The 21,615-nt window shown below is 41.9% G+C and overlaps 2 protein-coding genes across 8 annotated transcripts in view; one reads left to right on the forward strand and one right to left on the reverse strand.

Annotated features, from left to right (window-relative positions):
• The window catches only part of LOC120824969 (von Willebrand factor A domain-containing protein 7), a 30,975-nt gene extending 19,767 nt beyond the window's left edge, over positions 1-11,208 (forward strand). For 3 of the 6 annotated variants that reach the window (XM_078080585.1, XM_078080583.1, XM_078080584.1), the window contains exons 3-20: positions 2,190-2,326; positions 2,450-2,594; positions 2,718-2,811; positions 3,063-3,191; positions 3,767-3,953; positions 4,059-4,228; positions 4,519-4,631; positions 4,738-4,854; positions 4,957-5,127; positions 5,246-5,378; positions 5,516-5,668; positions 5,902-5,994; positions 6,567-6,838; positions 6,972-7,105; positions 7,352-7,511; positions 7,734-8,027; positions 9,050-9,343; positions 10,655-11,208. In XM_078080585.1, coding sequence (XP_077936711.1) covers positions 2,190-2,326; positions 2,450-2,594; positions 2,718-2,811; positions 3,063-3,191; positions 3,767-3,953; positions 4,059-4,228; positions 4,519-4,631; positions 4,738-4,854; positions 4,957-5,127; positions 5,246-5,378; positions 5,516-5,668; positions 5,902-5,994; positions 6,567-6,838; positions 6,972-7,105; positions 7,352-7,511; positions 7,734-8,027; positions 9,050-9,343; positions 10,655-11,035 — 3,177 coding nt within the window. In that variant the 3' untranslated portion in view covers positions 11,036-11,208. The remainder of the gene's footprint in view (positions 1-2,189; positions 2,327-2,449; positions 2,595-2,717; positions 2,812-3,062; positions 3,192-3,766; positions 3,954-4,058; positions 4,229-4,518; positions 4,632-4,737; positions 4,855-4,956; positions 5,128-5,245; positions 5,379-5,515; positions 5,669-5,901; positions 5,995-6,566; positions 6,839-6,971; positions 7,106-7,351; positions 7,512-7,733; positions 8,028-9,049; positions 9,344-10,654) is intronic. The other 3 variants (XM_040186194.2, XM_040186195.2, XM_078080582.1) reach the window with 2 other exon arrangements.
• A 246-nt stretch (positions 11,209-11,454) lies between these two features.
• On the reverse strand, positions 11,455-21,409 carry LOC144383387 (uncharacterized). Of its 2 annotated transcripts, none has more exons than XM_078080575.1 (5): positions 20,970-21,409; positions 17,008-17,174; positions 16,845-16,929; positions 14,451-16,708; positions 11,455-14,330 (listed from the first exon to the last, which is right to left on the reverse strand). In XM_078080575.1, exons 1-5 carry the CDS (start codon positions 21,238-21,240, stop codon positions 12,327-12,329), a joined length of 4,785 nt encoding a protein of 1,594 aa, XP_077936701.1. In that variant the 5' UTR covers positions 21,241-21,409; the 3' UTR covers positions 11,455-12,326. The 2 variants fall into 2 exon arrangements, with proteins under 2 accessions (XP_077936701.1, XP_077936700.1); XM_078080574.1 differs by having other exon boundaries at positions 14,451-16,735; positions 20,970-21,405.
• Between the last annotated feature and the right edge of the window lie 206 nt (positions 21,410-21,615).

Here is a 21,615-nt window from a genome sequence, read left to right on the forward strand (position 1 = left end):
GTCCATACGTACAGTAGAAACAGGAAACATTTGATACTGTAGGTGTCATATTTTGCATTTGAGTTTCAATGTTTTTCTTGGTTACACTCACAGCTGATTGAGAAGAATACTGACAGCAGTTGCAAAGCTATTTCTTTTGGACTGCAACCTTGGATTTCATTTAGTCTTGATGCCTCCTTTATTTACACCATCTTGAGTGTCCTGGATGTCACCAAAGATAGGCTCAGAAATTATTTTGACTTAGTACTCAATGAACTTGGTAAAGTGATTTCACATGCAGCTGCTCTCCATTTTTCTCTTTTCTCTTGTACGGAAGTTTCTGCATGATTGTTTTCATGTTTGCTGGCACATTGAGTCGGTTTGTTTTAGCTTCGACACAATGTTGAACGCTCTGATGAATGATCTAAATTGTAAAAGGATCGCCAACAAAAATGGGAATTTCTCTGCGTGGTAAAAATTGAGAGTTCTGTGTCTGTACAAGAAACGCTGTCACTTAATTTTGTCTCCGTAACAGAGTGTGGAGATCTCCATTTACTTGAGGATCACCTTAGAGTGATGCTGGTTGCGGACCACCAGATTTGGATCTGATTGCAATTTTATTCAATCAAATTCTTGCCACTTGTCCTTTTTCTCAATAGCTGCTTTTTTAGTATCATAATCATCCGCTTCCATTGCTTTTTCCACGTTTACCGGAGCGTTAGCAGGCATTGAATAATTTTGCTGAAGCGGTTTCTTTTGCATTGGTTTGTATTGTTCAGCGTAAGGATTAAGTGCTGCTCCCTTTATAAAATATGATTCCATTCTAACGTAATTTGTAGTTGAAACACCGCCATGCTTCAAGGCCTTCAAACACTGCTAACTTTGCTGGAGATGCTGCTAATTCAGTGTCAATTTCAAGTTGTTCCCATTTTCTCCTTAATTGCTCCACCTGCTCCTCCAGAACGTGTTTCTTTTGTAGCGCTGCAGAACGTGGCCATCAGTGCAGCCCTTTCTGCCTCCGTTTGGCGGATTGTGGAGGACGTCGAACCTTTGCTGACCCTAGAGATATTACTTGTTCGATCTGAGAATTTTTCAGATGCATTGGATCAAACATTTGAAATGCTGTCCTGAGGTTTCACATTAACCACATCATTATGAACATCCACAATTTCAGCAACTTTTGTTGCAGACTAATCATTTGTTTAGATCAGTGGTTCTCAACTGGTCTGGCTCCGGGACCCATAATCACCCCTTAATGACAAGCCGCGACCCAAGTCGAGGAACATTCTCAACTTCTCAAATTTATTTAATGAAAATATGGTGCAGTTTGAACCTGAGCTAGTATGGAGACAGAATCACAAAAACAAGTTTAATGAAAAAACAAAACAGCCAGCTGTTAATTCAACGATACCCACTAAAAACAGGTCCGTGAACCACCAGTTGAGAATCGCTGGTTTAGATCAAAGACTTTGACACTAAGCATTTTTATTTTATACCACATTTCATGATTTTCCACCTCCTCTTTAGGTATCAACTCCACCAATGCTTCATGCTTTTCTTTTGATTTACCACAAAGAACCGTAAACTTTTCAAATGTACCTTTTACCTCTGCGACATCACCCATCAAATCAACAATTATCTCTTTTGAGATTGTGGGCCCTTTGAAACTTCTCTCCTTTTGCAGGCGTATCATTTGTTCCAGAAGTTCCTTTTCTGTCAATTTCACAGTCCGTACAGAGTAGTCCGTTTTACCTGACTCAACTGTAAGAGTTCAGAATCAGCAGCGTGTGCTTCTTCTATTGTCCAAGACTCACATTCAGTTTTGTGAATCCTTACTTCCAAACTGCCGCCGCTCGTTCTCGATGAAGCTTTTACTTTATGTAGAGAACCTTTTTGCCTAGCAAAGTGAGGTCCCCTTGGTTGGTGTTTCGAGTTTGTTTTGACACGTTTAAATACTCCTTGAGACATCTCCACTTCTCGTTAATTGTCATTTATTTTGTTCCTTAGTGACATCAAATGATCTTAATACATGCCTCTTTCACATTCGCCCTGTCATGCTCACGGTCAAAAAACTATTTAGCTTCCCACCAACACCTGTGCCACCACTTAGGGGGGTGGAGCTAACAATCAAACAATAACAAAAGGGCTCACACAATATACGTGTATGGAGCTATGTACTGTAACCTCTAGCCTTTGACATCTGGCTACAGGGTTCGTCTCCTGAGGAGCTGGTCCAGGCATGTCTAGGTCCCACAGCAACGGGAGACGTGTCTGGTGCCAAGTTTCACTCTGCTCTCCAAGAGATCTACACCCAGAATGGACTGGTAGACCGCAACTTTGTCACCAGGTGGGAGAGAAATCCAGACAAAACAACTGTTATGCAGAGCAATAAAATATGGGGTCAGTGTGTGCTGCTAAGCTTTAAAAATCATTTGCTTTTACATTTATTCTTTGGCCAAAACTCTTTCAGTGCTCCACACCACTTCAACTCAGAGGCCTTTCTAGAGGGACGTGGCCTGATCATCGAGGGCCTGGTGGCCATTAAGGCGAACATTCGCGAAGAGAACTTCCAAGCAGCCAGAGAAACACTGGGCCGTGTCCTTCATACACTTCAGGTAGGAGGGGTGGAAAGAATCAGCTGTGTATAGAAAGTGTTGAATGAGGCAGAACGAGAAATAATAAAGAAATAACTGTCTATGTATGAAAGTGCTAATGTGTGTCTTTCCATTAACTATCAGGACTTCTACAGCCACAGTAACTGGGTGGAGCTGGGATATACCGAGCCATACATTAACCTCATACGCCCGGACCTTCCTCTGGAAAACCTGGCAGGTCTGTGTGTCTGTCTCCTACACATTAATCATTAACTAACATTTCACAAGATAGACTTTATCCACACATTTGTAGATAAAGCTCCATTTGGGAGCATATCTACTGGCCAAAGAGTATGTTGTTTTGTCCCGCCATGTTATGTTTAAACAAAGAACCTCATTGTCTGCTGTGTTTACATCCCTGAAATTGCAATGCTATCGCTGTTCTTAGTTAGCATTAGTTGTTGTTGATTTTGTTTACCTTTTGTGTAGGTATCAGCACTGCCACCTGCAGCGACTGTGCAAGTGGAAAGTGTCCCAATTCCATTCTGCCCAACATCCTAAAAGAAAAGAAACTCACGTCAGGTTACATGGGAATCTTCTCAGCTGCCAAGCCCAAAGGTAAAACATGTCTCCAAACCATATTTAAATATTTTTACCACTCGAGCTTGTGCATCACAATTCAATTCCCCTCAGGGGGAACAACCACCGATTATGTCAATATTATATGAGATAGATAGATATTAAAGCATTCTAAAAAATAAATAATATTTCAATTCCTAATGGCGAAACAGGTTACAATGAGGTCTTTTTAACAGCCATGCATCTTAATGACCTAAAAAAATAAAAGACACCATCTGCCAAATAATTGTCTTTTTCTTTATATAGTTGGATTGAGCGCTAAACAATTCGACAAAATTATTCAAATTCCCCAGAAAGTCCTCCAGTCCAGCTGACGGGGGCTTCCTCCGTCACAGACAGATTCATATCCGGCTTCGCCACGGCGTTTATTAAGCTGCAGTGGCAAGTTACAGCGGCAGCAGGGGGGCACATGTTATTTCTGTACGAATCAAACAAATGAGAAATTAATGAGACATTTTAATTAGTATGCTTTATACGTGCTATTGGATTATCTTTGCACAGAGCCAGCGTAGCTGCCCCAGTTTAACTGCCGGTCCCTTCTGCCCCTTTTCCAGGTAAATGTAGCCATGGAGGTGCAGGTGACCTGACGAGCACAGCAGAACCTCGTGGAGGCATCAGCAAAGATGAGCGCCGCGCCGACAATGTGGCCTTCCACAACGCTGCAGTGAATGTAGCAACAGCCGCCAGCCTCCAGCTGCTGGAGGACATCCGGTTAGCTGCAGGGGACAATAACTTCCTGAGGTATGAAGTTCAGAATTCCGTCCTCTCAAAGTTTTTCTTAATGATTTCACTGTCCACTGGGGTTACATGACCTTTAATTGTCACCTCTCTTTCTCTTTCTTACAGAATGATGGGGATTGCTCGCTCATCTGTCGTTTGTTTTGTTATTGACACCACTGGCAGTATGTCAGATGACATCGAGGCGGCCAGGAAGGCTGTTTACGAAATAATTGATAAAAAAAAAGGAACGCAGGACGAGCCATCAGAGTACATTCTGGTGCCATTCAATGACCCCGGTATGAACTCTTCTACCTTACTGATAATGCATATTATAGGAAGTCTCCGACCCCCTATAGTGGTTTGGTAATGCCACAGAATGTTATACAGTACATTTAAGGCTTAGCCATATATATATATATATATATATATATATATATACAATGTGTATGTATACTCGGAGTAATACTTTGAATCTGTACAGACTGACCGTGGTTCTGAAGGATGAAAAGTCATATATAAAAAATATACATTTAGGCAAAATACTTTGAGCCCAAGGCTTGACACTTATTTCATTCTTTATATTTAGATTTTGGACCTATGATCAGGACAACGGACGCTGATAAAATGAAAAGAGAAATCTCTCTGCTGAGAGCGAATGGAGGTGGTGATACCCCTGAGATGTGCCTGTCAGGACTTCAGGTACTATAATCTTCATGTTGCTGATGTTACAGATATATTCTATGAACCCTTCAAGACTGCGTTACGGTAAAAAGAAGTAACAAGTTTTATTGTTGTATTTCTCCAGGTGGCTCTCACCGGTGCTCCTGACTCCTCCGACATCTACGTTTTCACCGATGCTGTTGCCAAAGACATTTACCTCAAGGACACTATCATGGCTCTAATCAGTAGCACCAAATCAACGGTAAATACTGACTGACACCCAGAGACGTCGTGCGTTCATTCAGTTTAAAAAAAAATATTGAAATGCTTGGTGTGTAATTTCCACATAAAACTATTTCCACAGGTGTCATTCTTTCTAACCAGCTCCGGTAGGCGCCGTCGTTCCCTCCGTGCTAGTTCCTTTGAAGACTACAAGAACCTGGCTTTGGCCTCTGGAGGCCAGGCCATCGAGGTGTCTAAGAGTCAGCTGCCTCAGGCCACAGATATCATTCTTGACACCTCCACTTCAGCTCTGGTAAAACGGTGCACTTCGTTGTATATGATGTACTGTCTGAAGCATCTAGCGTTCGGTTGTTGGTAAATAAAAAAAGCTGCAAATCATTAGGCTCTTCTTTCCCCCCCATCTCTCTCAGGTGACAGTTCTTCAGCGAGCAAGGAACCCTGGGAAGCAGGAGACATTTCCCTTTGTGTTGGATGAATCTCAGAAAAATATCACAATCTACATCACAGCACAATCAATTACTTTCACGCTGACCAACCCGGCAGGTAAGAAACTATTCCAATTTGCGGTGTTTGCCCTGGTTTAAGGAAACCTAATACATTGACAATCATTGGGTTTCCTTTTTTTCCTCTGCTGAGAAAAGATATTTAAAAATAACGAATGAATGCCATTAAATTTCCAGGTGTGACCCAGAACCATAATGAGGTCAGCGGTAAACTGGGGTCCATAAACACTGTGGGCAACCTGTGGAGAATTCGTCTCCACGCTGACAGCATGAAAGGGACCTGGCAGATCAACATCATTTCCAACCAACCATACACACTTAAAGTCACAGGTCAGATACTCTGTTAGCTTTTGTATTTACTGAACAGACGTGAACATTTTCATATTCAATTCTAACATTCGGGTGACAAAATTTCACATATAAAATTATTTCCTGAAATTCTTTTAAATGAATTGTTACTAGAAGGGAGAATCCCATAGGTCAAAAACATTTAACACAAATCAATTCACAGTTTTTGTTCACACATAATGATAACCAAAAATGTGTTTTATCTGTATTTACAGGTCAAAGTACTATTACTTTTATCTATGACTTTGTGGAGCGCTTCGGGGGACCTCACCCAGGTTACGCAGTCCTCAGTGGTCATCCACAAGCAGGTACATTTTACTAAGCAATAACATTCTTTGACAACAGCAGCATATCATAAACGTTGTATTGTACAGGTTAAGAGAAACTATTTAATTAATCATAAATGTCATGGTGTAAGTAAGATTTTCTATAGGATACTTGCTAGCATAGTGATCTGTCTGTTCTTTTTGGAGGAATACCACCATCTAGTGGGGAAACATAGGTGACAAACTTCTCGTTTTGTAATGTTTAGCTCAGGCAAATAGAAAGCTCATCTTAAAAAGCTCTGATGCTTATGGTTTTACTTTACTGCTATTATGATCACACTTTGGAAGTGACCATATTAAAAATCCTATTGAGATTAGTTTATTCATGTCCGCATGAGCGTTAGGTACACCTGAGGGTCCCTTTTGAGGTGTTTATAAAGATACGGTAACCATTCATGGACACATTTTTAAGGCGATGGAGGTGTTATTACAGCCTACACAGAAAAACAATTTTTTATTGACTGCACGATTTTTACCTCAAACGGTCTTAATGTGACTTCTCCCCTTGTTTTTGTCATCACCTTTCCCCTCCACTTCTCCCCTCTGAAACCCAGGCCAGCCGGCCATTCTGATGCTCTCAGTGATTGGTAGGAAAGGTCCATCCTCAGTGACCTTAGGAGACGTTTCCCTAGTAACTGTATCTGGTCCTGAGACTGTTAGAAATAGCACAATCACTGACATGGGCAACGGGGACGTCCTGGTGACTGTCGACGCCGTCCCTGAGGGGGAGTTTGTGGTCAGCCTTAAAGGAACTGACAAAGTGTCAGGGAGCGATTTTCAGAGACAGTCTACCACCCAGATGTCCGTCTCCAAAGTGAATATCAAGGTTGGTCTTCTCACTTTCTGTGTACACACACAAGAAGCTTCTTGTTTAATTAAAGACACGTGAACATAGATTGTTTAGTGCTATATAAGAACAATATCCCTTTTTTATTGTTTTACTTCCATTTGACAACTAGGCTGTGGCAGACAAAAGTATGGAGCCAGGAAAAACCTTCACTCTCCCCTTCAGTGTCATGACCCAGGGATCTGGTGGTCAGTACTCCATCAGCGCCAGAAACGACAAGAACTTCCCCATGTCCAAGCCACCCAGGTGAGGGGAAGCTGTTTCAAAATATTCCTTCCACAGTCGTTTGCTGTGTTACACCTGCTCACATTGGTTGGCCCTAGGTGCAACAATTGCTGTAACTTACTGAAATCAATAACTCGTCAGATGATGAAGGTTAGAAGATCAAAGCTGGATCATTTTTAAAAGTTTTGATCAAAATTGAATGCCTGGATTATTCACAGTAAAAGCTCCTGTAATCACAAAGTGTACTTTCATGTCTTCTCTTGACAGTCTCACCTTGATAACTGGACAATATGCTAATTCCTCTGTAACCATCACACCACCTGCCGCAACAGCATCAGGCAATGATGTCACTGTGACTCTGGAAGCCAAGTCGTCCAGTGGTGCTGACTCCAACTACATCGTTTTGAGGTTCTCTGTTGTTACCAAAGTAAGCAGACACCTCCTGGATATACTGATGGAAAGAGTGAAATAAACTAGTAAATAGAGTGCTGCAGGGTTGAGTCCTGAAATGAGTTGTTTGTTGAGTCAGCAAGACGTAAACTGATGAACTTCTTCACAAAAAGTATTATTATTATGCACAAGATGTCGATTGAAATTTACTGCATTTCACTAATTACATAATATATTTATTTTCTTCTTCTCTGCCCAGATTACAGATTTTGTTCCGCCTTTGTGTGAGGTGGTCAGTGTGATGGCTGATGATTGCCCTCGCGACGTGTCTCAGTGTGACCCTTTCAAGTGGAAACTAACAGCCACCCTCTCAGACGGAAATGGCACCGGAGTAGAGAGCGTGTCCCTACGCCAGGGCAGTGGAAACCTCACAACCACCTTGCTGAGTGATCCCATCATTCAGGCCAACTACACAGCATCCTGCTGCTCACAGATTGTTGAGTTTGTAGCTGTAGATACAGTCGGAAATGTGGGCAAGTGCTATCACTCCATTGTAAGTCCTCCCCACACCACTCTCATACATTTTATTTAAACATTGTCACAAATAGGGCTACAACTAACAATTATTTTGATAATCGAATAATCGGTCGATTATTTCTTTGATTAATCGATGAATCGGATAAAAAAACAGCAATAAAAAGCTTTATTTTCTGAGCCGAAAAACAGAACGGCAAATTTACATTGCAAAAGTACATTAAATGATTGTAGTTCAAGTTAAGTAAATGTATACACCACATCTAAGTACAGCTAAAAAATAACCAAGTGCTATGAGATGAATTTAAAATGGCATTTGTAAATAAATGCATTAGAGGCTTCTTAGTTAGCCGCGCTGGTTTAATGGATCACTGTGTCTCCCTTTACAGGCATAACATCAACTACTGTAAATCTCACAATATATGCGCAAGCGCACTACACTACCGTATATGACAGCATAAAAACATACAATACATACAAATATATTTGTCAACAATAACCAAAATGGTACGAAGCACGGTATATACAAGACAGCAGATTGAAAAATGAATGGTCCAAAAAAGGCGAGTAAATAAAAACACGTTGATGTTTACTGCTGTTATTAGCGAGCTAATGCTTGCTTATTGCCTGCTGGAGGCTCCTTACGTTCCTCACCGCAAAAAGGGACAACGTGGTGCTCCCCTGCCAATTGATGTTAACTTTGCATATTTTGCCATTGTCACACTTTTTAAGTTTATTTAGTGTGAAATGCTTGCACACCTTGGACCTGCGTCATGTGACTCACAACAGCTGTCGGCGCTGCTGGCTGCTCTTTCATCTTCATCGGCTTGGCCCTTTTTTTATTTTTGCTCCGCATCCCCGCAACCCTTTGAATGATAATCGCCCGACACAACAAATCGATAATGAAATATGTTGCAAACACTTTTAATAATCGATTTTTAGCGATTTCATCGATTCGTTGTTGCAGCCGTAGTCACAAAGACAGATGCACTTCTTGTAATTGACAAACTACACAACATGTTTTTCTTCTTCTCTGCCCAGATTACAGATTTTGTTCCACCTTTGTGTGAGGTGGTCAGTGTGATGGCTGATGATTGCCCTCGCGATGTGTCTCAGTGTGACCCTTTCAAGTGGAAACTTACAGCCACCCTCTCAGACGGAAATGGCACCGGAGTAGAGAGCGTGTCCCTACGCCAGGGCAGTGGAAACCTCACAACCACCTTGCTGAGTGATCCCATCATTCAGGCCAACTACACAGCATCCTGCTGCTCACAGATTGTTGAGTTTGTAGCTGTAGATACATTTGGAAATGTGGGCAAGTGCTATCACTCCATTGTAAGTCCTCCCCACAGCACTCTCATACATTTTATTTAAACATTGTCACAAATAGGGCTGCAACTAACGATTATTTTGATAATCGATTAATTGGTCGATTATTTCTTTGATTAATCTATGAATCTGATTAAAAAACAGCATTAAAAAGCTTTTTCCAAGCCTTCATTCGAAAACAGAACTGCAAATTTACATTGCAAAAATACTTCAGAAAGTACAGGTTGTACCTTAAACATAATCCATCCATCCATCCATCCATTGTCAAACCGCTTATCCTGCACACAGGGTCGCGGGGGGGCTGGAGTCTTAAACATAATAGTTTATAAAAAAAAAAAGAAATATTATCAGAAAATTGAACAGGATTTGTTTTAACGTCAGAACTCTGTACTACTCTCACACTCAGACACACTCCAAACCACACCCCCATGTTCACTTGAAGCTTATTCATTAAATGATTACCATCACTGTGGTGCAAGTTAAGTAAATGTATACACCACATCAAAGTACAGCTAAAAAATAACCAAGTGCTATGAGATGAATTTAAAATGGCATTTGTAAATAAATGCATTAGAGGCTTCTTAGTTAGCCGCGCTGGTTTAATGGATCACTGTGTCTCCTTTTACAGGCATAACATCAACTACTGTATATCTCACAATATATGCGCAAGCGCACTACACTACCGTATATGACAGCATAAAAAAGTACAATACATACAAATATATTTGTCAACAATAACCAAAATGGCACAAAATACATACAAGACAAAAGATTGAAAAATGAATGGTCCAAAAAAGGCGAGTAAATAAAAACATGGATGTCTTGCTAACTGCTTTACTGCTGTTATTAGCGAGCTAATGCTTGCTTATTGCCTGCTGGAGGCTCCTTACGTTCCTCACCGCGAAAAGGGACAACGTGGTGCTCCCCTGCCAATTGATGTTGACTTTGCATATTTTGCATTGACACTTTTTTAGTTTAGTGTGAAATGCTGGCACACCTTGGACCTGCGTCATGTGACTCACAACAGCTGTCGACGCTGCTGGCTGCTCCTTCCTCTTCATCGGCTCGGCTCTTTTTTATTTTTGCTCTGCACGCTTCTCCGCAACCCATTGATTGAATAATCCTGCGACACAACGAATTGATAATGAAATTTGTTGCAAACACTTTCAATAATCAATTTCATCAATTCATTGTTGCAGCCTTAGTCACAAAGACAGATGCACTTCTTGACAAAAAGTATTATTATCCACCACATTCGGATTGAAATTTGCTGTAATTGACAAATTACACAACATGTTTTTCTTCTTCTCTGCCCAGGTTACAGATTTTGTTCCACCTTTGTGTGAGGTGGTCAGTGTGATGGCTGATGATTGCCCTCGCGATGTGTCTCAGTGTGACCCTTTCAAGTGGAAACTAACAGCCACCCTCTCAGACGGAAATGGCACCGGAGTAGCGAGCGTGTCCCTACGCCAGGGCAGTGGAAACCTCACAACCACCTTGCTGAGTGATCCCATCATTCAGGCCAACTACACAGCATCCTGCTGTTCACAGATTGTTGAGTTTGTAGCTGTAGATAAATTTGAAAATGTGGGCAAGTGCTATCACTCCATTGTACGCTCTGCAGGCCCTCCCACCTTACCTGCCTCGCTGCCACTGTGTTTGTGCTTCCTGGTGTCTGCCTTTGTTTTAAGGTTTTGACGAGGTTAAGTTAGGTTACTGTGTTTCAGCCAGCAGACGTTATCAAAAACATAATTTTGAATAAACTACATTTTGGTGATGGCCATGTAATGCTAAGATCATGACTGCATACCTATGTTTTACAAAATGTTACTATATAAAAACATTAAAAAGCTGGATGCTTTGGTAAGAAACTTTCTGGTGTTGAAAATTATCATTAAGCAAGACTCTTTGACTTGGAAGAAATAAACTCCAAGCAATATAACAACTAGTTGCACTTGTCTCACAGTAACGTTATCCCCAACAATGCATTGTCCTTCACTACGGTCTTACCCCCCCTAAAAAAAAAATTGTTATTGTTCAGAAAGCAGAATAGTTTGACATCTAACAATTGTTTAAACATAGTACGCGCTTTGGGAAAAAACAAGACGGAAACAGGATTTACCAAAGCAACACAATTATATTAGTCTCAGCAGAACATTAGACATAATGACAGCAAAAGAGCTGACTGGCTCACCTTTTAACATCACAGCTTACCCCTAAAGCTGTTACAAAGGAAAAATAAAGGGAACAGATCAACTGAAGCCAAAATATGCCTACGAAATAAGCCCTATGAACTTCAGTAAAGGTTTTGTGCTCATTCCAAGCCGTATGACGACTGCAGTTACATTCATTGGCTTCCTGGGGATTAAGCACGTTAAACAGTCCAATTGGCCAAATTTATTTCATGTCCAGCGTAAACCTTAATCATTCTTGTTTTAGGTGTTCGATAAAAGCAACAACATAAAAATGTAACCATGGTGCCCTTTTTCTTAAAAAAAAAAAAAGGAAATGCCATTAAAAAAAATGAAATATAAATATATAAAATGTATAAGTAAGTAAACAACATATGCCTATTCTTTAAATGCATTGACTGCATGTTGCAGGTGTTTTAAATGTCCTAGCACAAAAAAAGGGTGAAGCGGGGGCCTTTTTGATAATAGTTGTATGCTACCATTTTAGGTATGATAGTTGTAGACTTGACAAATCAAAATATATTTAAAAATCCAAGTGATAAAAACGTGTACAGCAACATTTTTTACATACCAGGTGGGGGTTACAACATGGTCAGAAATAGTAATTCGCGTCTCCGCTGTTCTATACCAGGGAATGAGCTTACAGAGCCCAAAAGAAATAAAAGAAAAACTAAAATAGAGAAAATGTGTCCAAACTTTTGACAGGTACATCAGATTCTTACGAGTATTCTCACATTACACACGTATATCTCTCTTCCTGAATACATTCATATTCTCACTGGAACGGTGGTAGTTTTTCATTGTATTTTATGTACATTTTTGACATGCTTTTTCAGATGGCCTGACTGTGAGAAGCTCTTGGGACAGTGGGGACAGGAATATGGTTTCTCACCTGTGTGGATATACTTGTGCCTTTTCAGGTTGTTGGAGTCTAAAAATCCTTTCCCACAGAATGGGCACCAGTATCTCTTCTCCCCATTATGCCACCTTAAATGCACATTTAGATCCACCCTCCTAGCAAATTTTTTTTCACAGAGGGTGCAGTGGAATGGTTTCTCTCCTGTGTGAATCCGTATGTGAGCTTCCACATCACGTTTTGCAAAGAAACCTTTGTTGCAAATCTGGCAGATGAAAGGTTTAATCTTCCTGTGCACCATATGGAGGTGTTTGGTGAGGCCAAAGCTGTAGACAAAGCCCTTCCCGCACTGATGACAGATATGGATCCTCCCATTGCGATGCACCCTGCTATGCCGTTTAAGACCTCCTGAGTCTGGGAACCTCTTCCCACACAGCGTGCACGAGAAGGGTCGGCGACCCGCGTGGAGACTGACATGGCTTTCCAGGGCAGCGGCGCTGCTGAGGACCCGGCCACACTCGCCACACTGGTTCTTAAGCAGTCGCCTACCAATGACTGATAACGGCTGTAATGGAGATACAATCGGTGGCCCTCGGACAGGTATGGGGAGGAGAGAAACACTCGGGGGGTAAACTAACATGTGACTCTGCAATCTGGGTGAAGACGGCTCTTTATTCACCCCCACCAGAGGAGTCTTACTGACCGAAGGTCTGGGATGGATCCACACAACTTTGGCTGTACATTTTCTCCCCGTCTCACAGCTTGCACGACTCTCCGCTAATTGGCCAGTTTTTGATCCATTCAGCAATTTTGACTGACTACAATTTTTCAAATTGGCTACCGTCTTGGGTTTTTCCACATTAGCCAACTCCTCCGCATCAAACATTAATTTCTGTTTTGGACCACTACCATCAAGCAATAATCTGCGTTTCTTAGCAGTAGCAGTTTCCCGCGTATTTCTAGGGCTGACACCATTTTTAACCGATTTAGGCCACCTAACACTTGACAAACCTGTTACACTTTTAGTGTCTTTATTGCTAGACCGGTCTGGAGTTATGCTATAACTAGGACTGAAGGAAATAGATTCTCTGTTATTTGGTTTACTGCTTGAACCATCTTTCGGTAAGGTACATCTCCTACGGCAGAAAGTAGTTGATTCATCAATAGACCGTTTCGGGCCGGTACTTTTAGGGCGAGCACAATCTGTCGTTGAATGAATCCACCTTGGAGACGCAGAAATGTTTTTGATATTTTTAGAGCTCAGAGTGGATTTTGTCTTTTTTGGGCTTTCCATTTTGTTAATTGAGCTAGACCTCCTCTGACTTACCGAAATGGATTTAGTCTTTTTAGGGCTTTCCCTTTCTTTAATTGAGCTAGACCTCCTTGGATTTACTGAAGTGGGTTTTGACTTTTTAGGACTAGCACTTTTTTCCGTTGCTGTAGACTCCCTGCGACTCACCGAAGTGGATTTTCTTGGTGTCAGGCGTACACTATGTGTACCTGAACTAGACCTCCTGGGAGTCACAGCAGCCGATTTCCTAGTAGCCTTAAATGTCGTAGAACTGATTAAAGACGGTTCAGCAACAGTCTTCTTGGTTCCAATTCCTGCTTCGCAGGCTCCAGATCTCCTTAGATTAACAGGAGTTAATCTAATTTTTTGGGGAATTGTATCAACGGCTCCTGAGTCCTTTGGGCAGATGGGAAAAGGGTCTCTAGTTCCGTCTTTACTTTTTGGATTTCCATTCTCAATGACACACCTTTTAGGAGACACAGTGCAGGTCTTCGTTGCTGTGCATGGTTCTGAATTAGTTTTAGTTCTTCTAGTTTGCAGGCAAGTTTTGAGATGACTTTGAAGTCGGGCCACAAGGGATTTTTTCTGTAATTCCTTCTTTTTACTGGGGCTCGTTTCTGCAGCTGCGGCTTTTACTGAGTCATTAGAGGAAACCTATAAAAAGAAGCATAATGACAAATTAACCTTGAATATCTATACAAAACGAATGAGTTTATGTTTAACAAAGTAAAGACCCAAAAGCCTTATATTGCTTTTCACCTAAGAAATGTTTACCTTTTTGGGGTCTTCCGGTGCAGGTGTCACTGCCAGCTGTGTCAGGAACTGGGATTTAGTCATCTTCAAATGAAGGTCAGATATATTCTTGCTGGTGATGGGGGTCAGATGCACAACAGCAACAGATCCCTTCTCAGCCATGCGTGGGCCGTTAGATGATGCCCTGTCTTGCATTGCAATGCTAATCATCTCCCAATTAGAATAAGAAGCCGATTCAACTGCTGTGCAATTTTCAGCAGACTGTTCAGTCTTGATTGTTGTTGATAGCCTGCTGTCAGCTGGATCTTCATCCAAAAAGGTGCAGTTTTCAAAGGATAATGATGCAGTTTCTTGAATTTCATCTGGCTCTTTGGACATCTGCGAGGTATTTGCAATTATAGCAACAGATGTTTCTTTCAAATTGGTACAATCGTCGGCGGATAAACCATGCGTCTGAGATGGTGGCGGGGAATGTTCCCCTTGTGTCTTTTCTTTCAAAACGGATTGACTTCCACTAGATCCATCGATACGAAGTCTTGAAACCAAGACTGCTTCGTTGGCCGATATGGGAAATGGCAGTCTCGTCAGTCTGACCACTGCAGTGAGGTTGTTTTCAACAGACACTGGGGTTGGCTTTAGCTTATCGGACAGGTTTGAACTGGAACAGGTCTGTGTAACTGCATTTACCAGTTCAGAAACCGGGGCAGTTTGTTTTGGAATTTCTAAGTTGCGCAAAGTTTGATACTTTTTCTTAGACGATATTGCAGATACTTTATCTAAAATAGTTTGAGTGTCCACAAAAATGCTTATGTCCTTGGATGAAGGAATGAACTGCGGCGAGGAAACCATAAAAGCGTCAGATTTCGTGGAATCTTGCTTGGATGTCTGAACAATTGTCTTTGACACCGGTCTCTGAAGTCCAATTCTTATTTTTGGACGTGCTGTAGTCCCTGACTGCAGGTCAGTCGAGGTGGTGGTTGACTGTGAAAGGCCAGGAGGGAATAATTTCCTGGACGTAATTTGTGTAGATTTCTGAGGATCGGAGGAAATTGAGGAGGTTTCTGCTGTAAAGCGCGGCAGTGCAGCACTTTTCTGTGCAGCAACAACTGAAACAACAGAAGGAAGCTGGGGTGGCAACAGTGCCTCTATTTTATGGCAAATTAATGAGGATACTGATCCTGGCTGGGAAACTATTTTATAAGACACCGCCTGATCATGATTGCTGGGTACCAAAAATGTTACCGGAGGACAGGGAAGGTGCTGCTGCGGTGACGGTACACTTCTTTTTACCGCAGTAGTTGATGGCGTGGTTGTATTGGATGGAGTAACTGTGTGCGATTCTTTTGCAGTTACCACGTTGATGTGGCATTGAGCTTCATTAGCATGTGATGCCACAGGAGCGATACCAATTTTATTTTTTACCAATTGGGTTTTCTCTGCCGGAATCTCGTCCACGGTTTCTAAAGCACACGCACAGAGTGCAAACTGGGTTTGAGGTGGTGCTGCCGTTTGTATTATGGTGGTCAATGTGTCTTTTTCTGTTGACTGATTCATGGCTTCAACCAATAGTATTGCATCCTGAAGGGTAACAGAGGTGCAGCGTTCCGGGGGCTGAATATTTGAAAGGTTTAAGGTTTCATTTGCAGATAGAACTTCATTGAATGGGGGCTTAATTGCCCCTTCTTCACTTGCCATGGAATTATGTTGAGATTCAGATGGTTTCTCTTTTTCAGAGAAACATATTTTACTTAAAGTTGTTTCTGAAACAGTGAGCGAATTTCCAATTTCTTTTACTGGATGCTGCATAAGTTTAGCTTTCTTGGATGGTCGTCCTCTTCTGTGTTGTGCCCACTCAAGTTTGAGACTACCCCCAATCTGTGCCACACCACTTTTTAATTGTTCACATGTTTCTCCTGTATTGAGCGACGTAGGCAGTGACAGTTGTTCTTCTGTAGATTTCCCACCTACACAATGTTGCTGAGAAACACCAGCCGGTTCACCTACTGACACTTTGCCCTCTCTGTCACTTTGTTGGGATTTCCCAGATGGTTGCTCTTTTTCGAGTGTTGCAACCTCTGACTGCTGATGTGCAACTACCAATGGATGTTTTTCAGTTGTTATGAGTCGATCCATCTGTATGAACTCAGAATCTTCTAAATTGTCTTTTGTTTCAGCGAATGAAAGGACTAGTGAATTCCCCAATTCAGGCGATTGCTTCTGGGCTCCTTGTAGATCTCTCTCCCTTCCTAAATAGGGTTCCAGGATGCCTTCATTCTCAGCTGCAAAAACAGAGGCTTGTGGTGAACCTGGGCACGGCAGTTAGAGAAAAGTCAGATGAATGAAAGGGTGATAATATTGAGTAACAATTTCTCAAATTCTGAGAAACTTCGTTAAAATAGGTCTTTAACACCTCACCTGATTTGTCACTCAAGTCTAGCCCACTGACCGGGGCCTCAGTTTCCTCCTGCTTCAGGACCAACTGAGAAGAATCATAGGACTCCTGCAAGGATGGAAAAAAATTATAATTTCCCATAGACAATAGGGAAATATGTTTGATTGCTTACACACACCCACACACCTGTTTGACAAATATAAAGGCCATTTGAGTCGTTCCCACTCCATAGGTGTGGTCCTGCAAACTGTACTCCATCTTCTCGTAGGTGCATTGTTGCTCATGGTTTTGCCGTGATGAAGGCCTCAGTGGTTGACATTGCTCAACCAGCATTGTGCGAACCGGTAGAAGGTCTGTAAAGAAGCACACAAAAACTAGTGACATACAGATTACCTACAAACAAGATAAAAACATGCATTCACCACTTTATTTTAAAAAATGAAGTGAGATGGTACGTACGATAGAGGGGTGTATTGTTTCTCCTTACAAATACTGATTTGATTTGACTCTCACCGTTGGATTAAAAAGGATTTGTTCAGCACTGACCAATACCTCATTGTTGGATATGGGATTCTAATGTTAAATACTTTATCTGACCAATAGCATACCCATAACCGATTACTAACCGCTATAATATGGTTAGTAAAAATCCAGCCTTCTGATGGGTTGAGAGAGAGTCACAGGGTGTACTTTATTAGAGCAATAAGGTCCGAGGGGCTGTACTTTATCATCCAATAACGTAACAGTTCGGGGGTGTTTTCATTCAGCATTGCAATACACCACAGGAAGTGCTGGGGGCGATCGCTTCTATTGTCTACATCAGGGGTCCCCAAACTACGGCCTGCGGGCCGCATACGGCCCGCCTCCACATTTGACCCGGCCCCCTGAACAATACAGAGACGGGAAAAAGGCTACTGGTTATGGTAAAATGGTTGTGTCATACAAGTAATTACGACTGCTCGACGGATCGCGGTCCCTTTAAATGTTCTGTTGTTGTTGATGACGTAGAGCCCGTTGATAGGGAGATTACAGGGCTGCGCCATCTTGTTTTTTCATCCGTTGTGAAAAATAAACGAGACACACGCTTGTTCTCAACTTTCTCTTTGGAATGCAACTTCCACAATAATGGCAAAACGGTGTGGTAAGAGAAAAATTGATTCAGAATGCAGGGTATTTAACCCGCAGTGGACACATGATTACTTTTTTGTTCAGTTGAAAGAAAAGGCCGTTTGTCTCGTCTGTCAAGAGACGGTGGCGGTATTCAAAGAATACAACCTGCGCCGACATTATGAATCCCGTCACAAAGACAAGTATGCTAGCCTGCACGGCCAAATGCGAGCAGAAAAAATGTCTAAAAGCTAAAAACTGGACTGTTCGCTCAGCAGACTACATTTGTACGGCAAACTCAGCTGAACCAAGCATCAGTTCGGGCCAGCTTCCGTGTTGCTCAGCTGTTAGCAAGCTGCGGTAAATCTTTCACTGAAGGAGAGTTTGTCAAGAAATGTTTGAATGTTGTTGTGGAGGAGGTTTGTCCCGAGAAGAAAGATGTCTTTAATGCCGTGAGTCTGTCGGCAAGTACAATTACCCGACGTGTTGAAGAAATTGGGGGTAATGTGTATGCCCAGCTGCAGCAGAAGACTAAAGATTTTCAGTTTTTTTCATTAGCACTGGATGAGAGCACGGACGTGCAGGACACCGCGGAGCTTCTTATTTTTGTTTGTGGAGTTAACGCAAACTTTGAGATGTGCGAGGAGTCTTTGTGACGGGATTCATAATGCCGGCGCAGGTTGTATTCTTTGAATACCGCCACCGTCTCTTGACAGACGAGACAAACAGCCTTTTCTTTCAACTGAACAAAAAAGTAATCATGTTGCCGACATCGATGAAGCCCAGCCTTCGTATCAGTTTGAGCTGGCCGAGTTACAGAACTGTGATGTTCTGAAAGACGCATTCAAGCCCAACAGTCTCATTGACTTCTATGCCGCCCTCCCAAATGACACCTACACTAACATAAAACAACACGCAATGAAGATGTCCACACTTTTTGGCAGCACGTATATCTGCGAGCAAACCTTTTCACGCATGAAACTCCTGAAAACTCCAACGAGATCAAGATTGACAGATGAACATTTGCATCAGTGTTTGAGACTGGCTGTGACTAGAATGGAACCGGACATTCAACTTCTCTCCAGCCAGGTGCAGGCCCACAGTTCACACTGATGAACACACAGTACATAGGGAAGCTCACTTTTCTGACTTATATCAGTCATTCTGTGTATCAACAAATGTAATCCTAATAAAATCTATTGGGATAAAAATCCATCTCCACAACCATACTGGTATTGAAATGCATTGTGCTGTATCACTTAGTTTGGTTTCTTAGCCTGCTTGCTTTGTGCTTTTCAGAGGGAAGTTGATGAGAGGGAGCCTACAGTGGTGTCTACTGGGCTAGCCTATGGAACCTACAAAGAACACAAGAACTTTGAGAGACATTTGATTCTGCTGTGACAAGTGAAGTTTACCTTTTATCTAGGATTGTGCATGGCACAGCATAACTTTCTTTCTGTGAAGAACCCAGAGAGGGTTATTTGATCTCAGAAAGGGTTATTAATATTTGGATATGTGTGGTGCGCTGGAGTGTCAGCATGTTTTCTGGAAAACAATAAATGATTACATTTAGGGACCCCTGCGAATGTCACACCTTTTCTGTTAGAAACTGACCCTGGCCCCCCATCAGAGAAGGGAAAAGTTATGTGGCCCTCACTGGAAAAAGTTTGGGGACCCCTGGTCTACATGCACCAAGGAAAAGAAGAAGTTCGTCAAGTTGAACGTGGGAGAGTCAAAAAGGTCTGGGAGTATTTCTTCAGCAAACCAAACCAAAACAGTCGTTGTTTCACAGCAGCATGACGGCAAAGCCGGGACATTTAAAACGTGCTGGAGCCACCACGTCTTCTCCTCATGGGTAAGTTTAGCTAACTAAAGTAAAGCTAGTCTTGTTAGCTTATTGTAAGGTTTACACTTACGTGTTGGAGAACAGAACGTCTCGTGGAGGATGCTTGCTAACGCTATTATGTTAAATAGTGTAGTAAATCTGTGAATTATTGTAGCCTGTCTCTTCGTTTGTTCTGAATAGTTAACGTTAACCATCACTTCACACAAGATTGTAGAAAAAAAATAATTTCATAGCAACACAATTACGAGAGATCTACTCTAGCATAATAAAATCCTACTAAAGCCTACAACGTGATAATTAAAGCTCTGTGTTTTTGGCTCTCTTTTAGTACTAAGCAAAGGTTTGTGCACGAGTTTGTCCTTCGTGCAGCCTCAGATGAAGGACTCTGGACAGAGAACATCCTCAACATGCTCGTCACTTGCAAAGACTTCATTGCACTCTTTACTTTTAAATGCATATTTGCACTTGCATTTTGTATTACTATTCAATGTATTTGTTATGATGATTACATATGTATCAACTTGTTACTCAAATACATTTGAAGTTCAAAATCCAAAGTTATTAGATGGAAATAAACGTCACACATTGTAGCCAAAAGGAATATTTGCCTCTTTGTTGGTTTCCACACTCATACACTGTGGTAAATAATCGTAAGATGGAAAATAAAGAAGTTGCATTATCTTAATACAAACAATAGCATTATTGTATGATCCAGCCTGTCAAAACTGACCGAATTTGGGCATTCTTCTTCCATTAATAAATGTCCAAATAAAAATAACGTCAGTTTTTAATTAGGTTTCTAAGTACATCCGTTGACATGTAATAGATGTGAAGTTACAGTCTTAACCCCAACACATCAAATTACAAGAAGTCATAGATTCAATAAATATAGATTATAAAGTTCATTCAGCTTGTGAAGGGATCAGTATACAAATGTTTTGACCCAACCTGATGGTTGTTGTTTGAACACGCCATAATGCACCCAGATAGCATGGTATGGTTTCCCTCCCATTTTAGAGCCCACGCTTTAGAAAGGACTGAGCTAAGCTCAGCTGACGTCACGGACACGGTTAGAAGTTGATATGTGTGTGTGTTTCATAAGTCAAGAATATCCGGTGCATTTGCAATAACACAGCAAAAAGCATTATAAACGTCACATTATCTCAGAATAACGGCCACAGATATCAGAACTCACCGCATTGAATGGCTCGGTCACGTTTAGCAGAGCCTTCGCTGGGCCCTTGAACCGGATCAGCTTCCCTGGTGCGAACAGAAGGTTGGTTTCTCGCGTTCTCGAATTGGCCACATCGTGTTTTGAGGTCATCGTTCTCCTTCTTCACTCGAGATATTTCTGCCTTCAACTCGTCCACCATAGTTTCAAAAAGTTTCGTGGTCTCAGCGATTGCACCCTTGAGCATTACCTCCATGACAGAGGAGTATTTTGTCTGAAACTCGTCCGCCGACATTTTGGTATGGTTCACCGCTCATCCGAGGGAAGTTAATAGTCCACTTAATTAAGGACGCATCTCCTATACCGTTATTAGAGTCGTGGATCTATGCGCTGGCTCAACATGGCTGCTTCCCGTTGTAGCCACATGCGGCGCCTGCTTTGTGTGACGGATATGGACGGAAGAAAGGAGGTGAGCGTGACGTTATATCCGGTGTAAACTGTGGCTGTTAGCGACTGCGTCCGCTAAGCAACGTGTTTGTGATGCGACGGGAGACGCATGTTAGTGACGTGGGCTTGCAGAAACATTTCTCCAAAGATGGGACTGCAAAGCAGCGCATAAATCCCTTCGTCCGTGTTTTTAACAGTGCTGTGTCATGCAGACGACATAAGT

This window comes from Gasterosteus aculeatus, chromosome 9 (assembly GCF_964276395.1).
Source record: "Gasterosteus aculeatus chromosome 9, fGasAcu3.hap1.1, whole genome shotgun sequence".
Classification (NCBI taxonomy): domain Eukaryota; kingdom Metazoa; phylum Chordata; class Actinopteri; order Perciformes; family Gasterosteidae; genus Gasterosteus; species Gasterosteus aculeatus.